The sequence below is a fragment of the Balaenoptera physalus genome (genome assembly GCF_965194825.1).
Source record: "Balaenoptera physalus genome assembly, chromosome: 20".
In the NCBI taxonomy this organism is placed as follows: domain Eukaryota; kingdom Metazoa; phylum Chordata; class Mammalia; order Artiodactyla; family Balaenopteridae; genus Balaenoptera; species Balaenoptera physalus.
In genome coordinates, this window is record NC_138901.1 from 42,736,161 (window position 1) to 42,748,346 (window position 12,186).

The 12,186-nt window shown below is 55.1% G+C and overlaps 1 protein-coding gene across 1 annotated transcript; it reads left to right on the top strand.

Moving 5' to 3' along the window:
* Nucleotides 1-15: 15 nt before the first annotated feature.
* On the top strand, nt 16-7,884 carry LHX1 (LIM homeobox 1). Its single transcript, XM_082440036.1, has 6 exons — nt 16-587; nt 982-1,598; nt 3,466-3,692; nt 3,789-4,066; nt 5,447-5,612; nt 6,017-7,884. Exons 2-6 carry the CDS (start codon nt 1,429-1,431, stop codon nt 6,394-6,396), a joined length of 1,221 nt encoding a protein of 406 aa, XP_082296162.1. The 5' UTR covers nt 16-587; nt 982-1,428; the 3' UTR covers nt 6,397-7,884.
* Nucleotides 7,885-12,186: the final 4,302 nt, after the last annotated feature.

The following is a 12,186-nucleotide window of genomic DNA, read 5'->3' on the forward strand; positions in this document are numbered from 1 at the left end:
AGGGGGCTTCCAGAGCCCAGCCAACAGCCAGGAGCAGTGACCGAGCCACCGGAACTGGGGAGAGACGCGCCGGGGCGGCGGACTGGGCCAGGAGACCAGGGACAGAGGGACGCTTGTCCGGGGACAGCCTGCAACGAACTGCGGCCCGGAAGGCGAGAGCGGCGGCCCGTGCCGAGCTGTTCCAGCCGCACAGAACTGTAGCCGCTGCACCAGGACGTTTTTTAAAAAGCTCTTCAAGCTACTCCCCCTCCCCCCCAACTCCTCCCGCTGCAAAAGAAAAGAAAAAAAAAAAAAAGGAAGGAAGGAAAGAGGCTAGAAAGGAAACCCAGATTTGCCATCACAACGAAAAAAGAGGGGAAAAGGAAAAGAAAAGAAAGTCGAGAGACTGTGGGGTTGCACGCAGGCAGCTGGAGCGTGGGCCGAGCGATGTGGGGCTGCGCGCCCAGGCGGCCGCGAGTTGCTACTGGAGCCACGATGCACGGCCAGGCGCGGTGAGGAGCCAGACGGCACCCCCTCCCCGAAGGAGTCCAGGCGCAGGGAGGGCCGTCCCGAGGAGACGGAGGCCGCCAGGCAGGCCACGGGCCGAGGTGACGGGGCTGGGGCGGTGGGGAGCGGGCGCGCGCACCTGGCTGCGTCCGCCCGGAGTTGTTCCTCTCACTCTCGATTGACACAAACACTTCTCCAGAAGGGGGGAAACCTAAGCAACAACAACAATCAACAACGAGATCTTCCTCCTTTCCTCCCTCCCTCCCTTCCCCCGCGGCCTGCCCCCACCCCCTCCCCCAGGCCCACCGCAGGCTCCCAGGGCGTCCCGACCCGTTGCGCGAGGCCGACAGTTTAGGATCCAAAGCTTCCCTACTCGTTTGGTTCTTCTCTTTTATAAAAAGAGGAGGGGAAATTCCGGTGACGGGCAGCCCTGCATACACACACACACCCGCCCTCATACCCCGACAAAAGCAGATGCACTTTGACTTCTGACAGCTCTACCTCAAGCCCGAGAGAACTCAGCGGCGCTTTCCCTGCAAGCCGAGCTCGCCGCGTCGTCCTCTTCCTTCTCCGACTCCGTTTTATTTATTTATTTCCGTTCCTGTCGCCGTTCTCGGTGACCTTCACTCCTTCGCGGGCTCTGGACAGAAGAGTCGCTTTCTCGTCCGCCTGAGACTCTTTCCTCGCCCCAGGAGCGGCGGCGGCGCTGCTGTGCCCCGGGGCCCCGGGGCTGTCGGGCTGCACACTCCACCGAGGCGCCCCCGCCCCCCATCAGCCTCCTCCCTCTCTCTGATTTTCCGGTGCGGGTTTCGGTTTGCACTGCCAAGTGTGTCTCCCCATTTTGGAGGGGCTGGGGAGTTCCTGCCGGTCGTCTTGGTGAATCATCCCCTCGGCTCTACCTGCGCTTCTCTCTCCGGGCCTCACCCGACCAAACCAAAGACCATGGTGCACTGTGCCGGCTGCAAAAGGCCCATACTGGACCGCTTCCTCTTGAACGTGCTGGACAGGGCCTGGCACGTCAAGTGCGTCCAGTGCTGTGAATGTAAATGCAACCTGACCGAGAAGTGCTTCTCCCGGGAAGGCAAGCTCTACTGCAAAAACGACTTCTTCCGGTGAGTACTTCCCTCGCGCGCCTCTGCTGCTCCTTCCCCGCGGGCCCTTCCCAGCCAGCTTCGGATCAGAGGTCAGCGTGGCCGCGGCGGCCGCATTAGGAACTGCCTTTGGAGAGGGCAGCCAAGTCCCGGGGGCTCCCGCCTCTTCGCCAGCTGGCGCGCTGGGCTCCCCGGGACGCGGCCTGCTTTCGTCCTGGAAATTGTGGGTCCGGGCTTGGCTGCACGTGCCTGGGAAGAAAGAGTCTGAGCTCGCCTCTGAGCCAGAAGCCTCTCCAAGCTTGGAAGGAGGTAGCTCAGCCTCAGGAGGTGTAGCCCCGGCTCCTGCCTTTCCCCTTGCAGAGCTCTCCAGCGACTGCATTCTCCGGGCCTCCCGGCTTTGCTCGTCCTCCAGGCTGAGCTTAGAAGCTCGGGCTAGCTCCATGCCACTGTGTTTTCCGTCTCCGAGAAGTCTTGGCGGGAACCGCCGAGCCTTTTGCATGGAGTGTCCGAGTCGCCTGCGGTGGCAGCGGCAGGGAAGCGCTCGGCCATGGTGCCTATCCTGCACGCCCCAGGGTCTTCCTGAAACCCGGATGGGCCTCCCAGCGCCGACCTGGGCACACTACTGCACGGTAGCCTAGACCTTACCCGGCTTCCCGGGTTGGCGGGAGGTTCGGCCTCCGCCCAACGCCGACCTCAGCTCTGAGGCGCAGGCTCCGCTCGGAGCTCTCCCAGGCTCTGCCCGCCACAGCCCGCCACCTCCTTGCCGAAACCTGGGGAAAAGCCGAGACCCGGGTCTTCGGAGCCGGGGGACTTCTCCCGACAACCCTCCTCCGTTTAGCATTTTAATTGAATCCTCTTAAAGTTACTGTCTTGCCACCAAATCCACACAACACACAAGTCAACAGAGAACTGGAGCAAAATCGAATTGAAATTCCCTTGTGCCCGTTTGAAATCTCCCAGTTTACTTGGCTGACTTGGTCTCTGCTTTTCTCTGAGTTTGTGGTAACAGATCAAACTGGGGGACAGAGTGGGGGTTCGAAGCCACCCGGGTCGCTTTGCTCAGAGGTCTGGGACGCGCTGTCCCCAGTGCATCCCCGGGATGCGCGGCTCTGGTTGCGGCGGACCATGGAGCAAAGCTCTGTCCGCTGGTATTGCCGAGAGCAAGCGCAGGCTGAGCCTCTGGGCCTCGGCAGGTGGTGCCGGGCCTCCCGCTACTGGCGGGAGCCGAGCCAGGGAGCGGCGAACGGTGCCGACTGCCAGTGGGCCCCAGAAGCCTGGCTCCCGCGAAGCGCGGCCCGGCACCTAGAGCCCCCATGCGGTCTAGCTTGCGCCAACCTGCTGGGCTTTGGGCTTGAACGTGGCGACGGCCTGGCTGTGGCCATCCGGGCTCTCCGCGGCTGTTTGTTTACCCGCGGCCGGACTGGACCTTGCCAACCCCCAGCGCGTGCGCGCGTTCTTTTTCGACGAAGGAGAGGCAATATAGAGAAAAGCGGCGTTCGAGACGCATTTGTGTGGCGCTCTAATTTTGTTCTCCGAATCTAATCGGAAAATAGGTGCCTCCCTCTCCCTTCCCGTCGCCACCTTGCCGCCTTCTTCGGCAGCGCTTTTTCCCTCTGGGACAACGCTGGGCGTGAGGCTAGGGGTGGGGGCAGCTTGAACTCCTTACTCCATCGTTCTAACCCTGTGTATCTCCTCCCTGACTTTTCACTGGTGCCCCGCGCTTTCTCCTGCTTTCTTGCCTGCTTAATCGGCATTCTGCCTCTCTTTTTGGCTCTCTCTCTCTTTCTCCTTTTCCTCTTTCCTATTCTTCTTTCTCCACTTTCTTTCTCTATCGCCTTTCTCCCTGTTTCTGTCTTCCCCTGGCCCTCGCCAACCTGCCCCCCTGCAGGTGTTTCGGTACCAAATGCGCAGGCTGCGCGCAGGGCATCTCCCCTAGCGACCTGGTGCGGAGAGCCCGGAGCAAAGTGTTTCACCTGAACTGCTTCACCTGCATGATGTGTAACAAGCAGCTCTCCACCGGCGAGGAGCTCTACATCATCGATGAGAACAAGTTCGTCTGCAAAGAGGATTACCTAAGCAACAGCAGCGTCGCCAAAGAGAACAGCCTCCACTCGGGTGAGGCACTAATTCCCGGCTCCTTAGGGGCGGGTGGGTCCCGGGGGAGGAAGGCCCGCCAAGGTTGCTGCTCACCTGTCCCTTCCCTCTCCCCAGCCACCACGGGCAGTGACCCCAGTTTGTCTCCGGACTCCCAAGACCCGTCGCAGGACGACGCCAAGGACTCGGAGAGCGCCAATGTGTCGGACAAGGAAGGCGGCAGCAATGAGAACGACGACCAGAACCTGGGGGCCAAGCGGAGAGGGCCGCGCACCACCATCAAAGCCAAGCAGCTGGAGACGCTGAAGGCCGCCTTTGCCGCTACACCCAAGCCCACGCGCCACATCCGCGAGCAGCTGGCTCAGGAGACTGGCCTCAACATGCGTGTCATCCAGGTCAGGGCCCGAGCGTGCCACTCAGTTCCCTAGAGGCCCACACAGCTACTCCGTGCAGGCCAAGCTGGGGCTGGGGGCTGTTTTGCGGAGCAGAGCAAGTCCCTGGAGGCTGGCGGAGGGGGAGGGGAGAGGCCCAGACACAACCCTACCCGGTTCGAACTTCGAAGCGTCGCCAGATGTGTAGAGCATCTGGAATTCCCTATACCTCCTCCTCTTCCTGGTCCAGCGCAGGTGAGAGTGGTGACGGTGGGGGAGGGACGGGGAGCATGAGGCTGGAGGAGGGGACACTGTCGGACACTGCGACGAGAGTTGGGACCTATCTGTCTGCGCTACCACCCCTGTTCGGGAGGAGCCAAGAGGTCGCTGTGCATCCGGGAATTAATCGGTTCCGCTGGCTTCTGCACAACGTAATCTCCCTCTGCGGGTCCCCACCCCCAACTTTGTGGGCTCTTGCCCCAGTTAAACAAGCCCCAGAGCAGAGACTTCCCCTCCGAAGAGAGGTGGGCTGTCCAGGTTTGAGGGGAAGGTGGTCGGGGCGGGAGTCAGCTCTACCTCGGCCTGTTCAGAGTAGCATGGGATGGGAGGTGGCCATCCAGGCAGCTGCGCAGGTGCCCGGTGTGAGGTCTTGAGACTGCGTGTATTCAATCGGGCCCGAGTCTTGGGCCCAAGGTTAGGTGTCCGGTGCCTGGAGGCTCTGCGAGGGTATGGGTGGATGTGCCTGGGAGGCTGTGTGCATGGGCACACTATTCAGGCTGCCCTCCACGGGGGCCCTCTGCCTTTGAAAGGTTGTGCGATCTTGTGCGCAGGTGAAGGTGAGGCTGCATGTCTGTGTTACTACCAGTGAGAGGCTGTGGATAAGTACGTTTGGCACTGGGAGATTGTGCGTGGGTGGAAAAGGAGACTGTGGGTTTTGGTGTCACTATCTTTGGGAGACTGTCAACAGGAGGCTGTTTGGATCTCTGTCACTATCATGCGGGGGAGGGGGCTGCCAGGGTCCCTGAAAGGGAAGCTGTGTGTCTGATAATATTTGGGGAGGTTGTGCCTCGGTGTGTACAGCCCCCCGGAAGCTGTAACTGTGTCGGTGGAATTATTAGAAACAACTCCAACTGCCTCATGTTGAGCAGGGCGGCTTGCCCAGGTTCCTCTGTCGGGAATCCTGTTCACCGCGGGCTCAAGGGCCACCCTGCGCAGTCCTACTCAGAGACCGCCCTCCCCCCCCCCCCCCCCCGCCATATACAACACACACACACACACACACACACACACAGCCCGGAATCCGCGAGTTAGGCGATAAGGGGCCAGGTCCGGCCGCGCACCCGAAGTCGTAGGTGGGGTCTCCGGGGCCTCACCCCCCCCCCCCCCGCCGCGTGTGTGCTTCAGGTCTGGTTCCAGAACCGACGGTCCAAGGAACGGAGGATGAAGCAGCTAAGCGCGCTGGGCGCCCGGCGCCACGCCTTCTTCCGCAGTCCGCGCCGGATGCGGCCGCTCGTGGACCGCCTGGAGCCGGGCGAGCTCATCCCCAACGGGCCCTTCTCCTTCTATGGAGGTGCGTGCGCTGCCTAGGGGCAGGGCACGGGCAGGGCGCGGGCAGGGCGCGGGCAGGGCGGGGTTGGCTTCGTCGGAAGCGGGTGGCAGCGCGGAGGCGCTTCTGGCTTTCTTAGAGAAGTGGAGAGTAAGGAAGAGATGGGTGGAGGCTGGGGAGTATAATCGAGGGGAGGTAGTGAGACCAAACCGAATTCCCGATCCTGAATGAGGCGAATGGGCAGGTAGGGAGCAGCTCCAGCGTTCGCACCCAGCCTTCCCCGTGCTCCCAGCCCGGCAGGGGAGCCCGGCGACTGGCGACTTCGCCGAGTTGCCCTCCCCAGCCGGCTCGCGGGCCCGCCTTCCCGCCCCGTCACCCCGCCCCACCCAGGGCCCCGCCCTGACAGCCTCCTCACCGTCGCTCCGCAGATTACCAGAGCGAGTACTACGCTCCCGGAGGCAACTACGACTTCTTCCCGCAAGGCCCCCCGTCCTCGCAGGCTCAGACGCCAGTAGACCTGCCCTTCGTGCCGTCGTCCGGGCCTTCCGGGACACCCCTGGGTGGCCTGGAGCACCCGCTGCCCGGCCACCACCCGTCGAGCGAGGCCCAGCGGTTCACCGACATCCTGGCGCATCCTCCCGGGGACTCGCCCAGCCCCGAGCCCAGCCTGCCCGGGCCTCTCCACTCAATGTCGGCCGAGGTCTTCGGGCCCAGCCCACCCTTCTCGTCGCTGTCGGTCAACGGAGGGGCGAGCTACGGAAACCACCTGTCTCACCCCCCCGAAATGAATGAGGCGGCCGTGTGGTAGCGGAGACGCGCACGATCCGCGGAGTTCGTGGTTGTACAGAAATGAACCTTTATTTAAGAAAAACAGAAAAAAAAAACGAAAAAAAAACATAAAAGCAAGTCATTCCCCCCACTTCCTCCAGCTTGGGGGACCATTTTCCGTCTGGGGAGACCGGATGGGAAAGTGGGACACGAAATAGAATCCAAATCCGCCTGGAGGTAAACTGGGATCCGTGCGCTGGCTGGCAAGGTGCAGAACTGGGGCTCCCGCAGGGAAACGCAGACCTCTCCCCACCTCCCACCTGGACCCGGATCCTTGGACAGACACCGCCGGCGTGAGCGAGAACCCGGCGGGCTGCATAAAAACACCCACGGCAGCTGCGGGGGGCGGCCAGTCGGTGGTGACGCCAGGAGCCGCGGGGAGGGAGGCTGCGCCCGCAGCCGGTTGAGGGCGGTGAAGCGGCCGGGGCGCTCCCGGGCCAGCCAGGAGGGTTCTGGCTCTGGGAAATTTATTAGTGTTGTCTCAGAGTTCAGCAACAGCGACAGCAAACTTATAGCTTCAGAAACGCCGACCTGCTGTGCATCAGGTGGGACTATATATATATATATTTTTTGTCTCTCTGGGTTTTTTGGTTTTTTTGTTTTTGCCAAAATTGCAAAATTCTAAATGTAAAGCCCTCAGTATCAACTCTTCTACCTTCACAAAGCTCTACACACACACACACACACACACACACACACACACACACACACTCAATAGGATGGTCTCCAGCCAGACCTCTTAGTAAAATGACTTGAACATCAGCTGTACAAGAAAAGTATTCTACCTTCACACACACAAAATTAAAAAAAAAAACTATTGAACTAAAAACAGTCAACTGTTTACGTATAACGTTAAATTCAGGAGTTCAGTGTTTTACTAATATATCCTGTTTTGAAACCTCTTGTTCAAAACAAAGTGTTTTGAGCAATCAACCAAAATTGTTCATTTTCTTTTCCTGTAGATGTTCTGACAGATTTACAGGGCTCACAGCTCACTGTGCTAGTATGTAAAAAGGTGTTGTTTACACAAGGCAAAGAGAAAACATGATATTCAGACACTTGCCAAATAGAGTAATTATAGCACAAATACTGTAAAGGTGCCTGGCACCACAACCTGAAAAAGTGTTAAAAAAAAAAAAAAAAAGTGTTACAAGGTTTAAAAAAAAAAATCTTTGCTAATTTTTAGTCCTGTTGAACATTCATGGAATTGTTAATATGACTTATATAGACCCACACAGGTTTTATTTTTGTGTCTTTAAAATAAAAGTCCAAAATATTTAAATTTTATGGTCAAATATGCAGTCAACAGCTGCTACTTTTTTCTTTATATATTAAATTTCTCATATGTCTTTTATTGTTCTGATAAACCTAAGCTTGTGTGACCTCCAGTGCATATTAGACCATTCACTGTATGAAAGAAAACATGTTGAATAAATTTGTGAGTTTTTAATAAAAATAGAAAATCTGATGTTTAGATAATTGGTGTGTTATTTGATGTTTTAACAACTAGAATTGAGCTGTGATGGAGCCGAATGACCTCTCAGAAGCCAGGAGGAAGAGAGACAGGACTGGTGGATCTGTTTTTACCTTGGCTGTAGTTGAACCCCTTTGCTAATGCCAGCCAAGCTTTTCTCTGTGCCTTCCTGCTGTTATTAACTACAGATTTGCATTCTGTGAATTTTAACGGATACAATTGAAGAGATGTTTGCTGATAAGTTAATATAGAACTGGAAATAGAAATCAAATCCATGGCTAAAAATGAGTGGTCCCAGTCTGTCATTAAGCATGAGACCCCATGCACTCTCTCCCTCTCCCCTCTAAACAGGCAAAACCAGACTTCTGAACGTCGGTTACCTCTAAGTAGGTAGTTAGAGGTGGTCCTTTTCTATTTCAATTCATTTCCCATAGATAATCCTGCTTTCTAACTTGGTGGTTTGAAAGATAACATAAAATGAATGTACAGCACAGCTATAAATGAAATACTTTAATCCCTTTCACAGAACTGATGTGAAATAGTTGTTTTATAGTATTTGTTTCATTTGAAGTTTCCCAGAAGGAAAACTATTTTGCTTGGCACAAGATACATATTACTTTCTCTGAAAGAGTAGTAAAAATAACCAATATAGAAATCAAATTTCAACTGAGAGTTGCCATAAGGTTCTGAAAACTAGTTCAATCCCTTCCAAGTCTTCATTAAACATGGAAGGAATTTAAATATTTTATCTGCTGTGAAATACGTGTGTGTGTTTTATTATCAGCCACTACCACAGTTCCAGAATTTCTTTTCCATATCACCTACATTTCAGTCTGGATTCTTTATTTCCTTTTTTTTTTTTTTTTAAATCAAGGGTTTTACATGAAATGGTATGCAATTTCCAGTGTTGTTTTTATATTTTGTTAAGACACAACCAAGTGTATCTTTCTTGCTAAGAAGGCTTTAAAATAAATATTTCACTGCATCCACATGACAGCTTATTCAATGGGGAGGACTATCTGGGTGGAATCTGACAGTGTTCTTTCAGAAATCCAAATTTATGAAATACTGGGGAGACTTTTGAAACTCCTAGCCTCTGCATGCGGCACATTTATTTATCTGCTTTGTATGCAGATGGCCTTGTTTTTGCCCTTTTAGCATTTATATACATTAAATCAGAGCCAACTTATTCATTATAGCCAGCCTCCTTTAAAGACATTCATTTAACTGAACGTATGCTCATTGGGAAGCCACATCTTCCTATCAAGGCTGCTGAATTATTTAGCAGCTTTATTGTGGAATCCGGTACTTGATAAGCATTTTAGAGTTGGGTGCTTGGTGTGGACGCAGTTCTTCTCTCTGACTTCTCTCTGGCAGCAGCTCGGTCTTTCCCCTTGGAAGCTGTGTCCAGAACCTTAACGAATCCCTGGACAGGTGGCAAACTTCAGTGGTCAAATTTGGAGCCGCCCGAGGCGGGGAGGTCTAGGGATGTCAGGGACTGTTCTTGTTGCCATCAGAGCTGTGCTGCCCACCTCTGGCCCTGAGGTACAGAGGAGCGCTGCACCATCCCACTGTGCCTGGGCGCTCCCCGGAGAGGCGTGCGGGCGGGAGGGGAGCGCCCAGGCGGTCCCTTCCGACCCCGAACGCAGTCTCCTCTCCTGCCTGGCTTGGCAGCCTGGTTTCTCCCCGCAGCCATCTTAAAGCTGCCACCTCTGTGCCTCTAGCCACCTGCCCTCAGGGTTCCGGCGACTGGGAGCTGCCATCTGCCCTGGACGAGGGAGGCATAGCTCACCCACCTCTCTTTTCCAGGATGGGGAAAAGTGGGAACTGCTTTAGGGCTAGACAAGGTGGGGGAGGGCGACGTGTGGAGAGCCAGGACAGGCATTGGCAGGGGCCTGGGACCCTTGATAGTATCTGAGAAGGGAGAAAGGTAAGAACATGGTTTCCCTAAACTCTTGAAACTCCTGGTCACCTGAACAGACAGGAGATTGGGACAATGAGGGGGGGTGGTATCCAATGTCACCCCTGCCTATCCTCTGCTCTTCCTACATCTGTGTGCCACTTTGCAGCCCTTAGGCAGCAGGCAGAGGGACCGTGAACTGGGAGACCCTCTGACCTTCTCTGGAGAGGACTGTTCTTTTCGGAGCATGCTCGCATTTATTCCCTTCCCCCTCCTCATCTCATCTGCTCACATCACAGGGGCAGTCAGGGTTTACATTTCTTCTAAGAGGTAGAGTTTTTGAAATAGCCCCTCCCATAGTCCACCTTCCATCTCCACTCCCACTCCCATCAGGAAACCCCTCCTCCCTTCTCAAGAAACTAGAATCAAGTAGGGAGGACCCCCCAGAGAGGGGATTTAGGAGGTTGCTGCCTCGTGCCTCCACATCTCTGAGCTGCATCTTAAGTCCTAGAACTCTTTCTTCTTTCCTCCACTCCTAGAGTCCCCTCCCTACTCTCAGGATGGGGTGAGAAAGCCAGGGAAGCATTTTGGGGGCCCTGGGATGTGTGCAACAGGAGTAGGGTGGTCTTGATTTCTTCCTCAAAAGGCTTCCCAAGTCAGTAGGTGCCTGGACAGAGACAGAAGAGTAGGGAAGCAGGCATTTTCTGCCCAGAATTATCCAGCAGTGTCCTGTTTGCATGACAGCTAGAGGTGCTCTCTGCCTTGCCTCACCTCCCGGCTCCTTTTCTTCCCTTTCTTTACCCTAAGGTCAGGTTCCTAAGCCTTATTAGTGTCCCAAATAGGAAGGGAAGAGGACCAGGGGAGGTAGTTTCCTAAATGTGGGGTGAGGGAAACATTTTTGTCCTTCAAAGCCGGGGGCCATGGCTGTCCCAGTCTGTGGAGCATGCTTTTACTCTGGAGGCCCCAGACGCAGGCACCAGACTGCAATTACAGGGGATATGGTTTGTTTTGTTTTGTTTTTGTTTTAAAGCTGTTTTCGACTGAATTCTATTGCAGGTGGTAAAAAGCAGTTTTCTTTGCCTCAGTTCCTTGCCTAGGGTGCCACCATCCTAGTCTGGAGTGCTTTCCCTTCCCGTGTCTGTGGGCATCTACCCTGAGGGCTTCCTGCCGCCACCTAGGAAGGGGACATGGGACAAGTGGTCTCTTGTTGCTCTTGACGCTGGGGGCGCATATGAAGACTAGGGAAGTCAGGGACCCTCATGTCCCTTGGGTTCCACAGGAGACACTGGAGAACTGAGGGTTCCTCAGGCTGTTCAAGTGTGGGATCCAACCGGCCTGGGCTGTTCCCAGGAAGGGCACAGGGCACCCCTGACCCTGTTTTCTGGATCCATTTGAGGCAGTGTCCGTTTAGGGGCTTCTAGGTCTTTACAGGTGACCTCAAACAGATACTGGAAGGATAGACCACTTTCTACTCCCCTGATCATCCCTTTTTGCAGTTTCTGTTTACATGTTTGTCTGCCCCCCTAGGCTGATCACTGCCAGAAGAGAATCTAACTTACTCATCTTTGTATCTCATTTAGCAGTGCCTGCCACATAGCGGGCAGTCAGGGAATGCTCGATGAAGGAAAGAGCATATAAAGGGATTGTATTTTTCTATGTGCCTGGGTGCAGTTAAATTGATCCTATTGGGTCTTTATATTTTGAGTCTACCTGTGCCCCTCTAACTGTAGACCTGAGTTTTCCCGCATCTGTGCACTGCTTTCAAGTGTCTGAGTATGCCCTCATCCTTGAACAGCAAGGATATCAATACCGATGGGTGTGCAGTAGAGTAATCCCCACTCCATCCCTTTTCCCTGCACAGACAAGGCTACTTGCAGAAGCTACAGAATCAATCTTTATTTACGCACAGCTATAGCGCTTGCTAATTCGTATTAATAAAAATGCCAGTAGTGAACCGCACACTTACACATGCCCATCCCTGAGGCACGATTTCCAAATCGTGGCCATCGCGGGGCCAGAGGCGTGTGCCCGGTCCCAGACTCCTCCAAATTGTGAAATGCCAAACCTTCTTTTGGTCCCAGTCTGTGCGTGCCCTAAAGCACACGTAAGCCTCGAGACGCTTACCCTTTACTCCTCCTCCTTCCCAAATCAGCCACCACGGGTCACACTTTATTTCTAAGCAAATCTTGGACAAATCTTGAGACATACTTTATACAAGAGGACACAGGCTGCTCGCAAGGCTCTCTCGGCTCGGGGCCAGCGGCGGTGCCGTGCCCTTGCGCGCTCCCGCGCTGCCCAACGCACCCCCTCGGCTCACGCGCACGCGCACACGCACACGCGTCAGCCTTCCGGGCGCTTCCGCCTTCATCCTAGCAACGCCCGTAGTGACGCAAGCC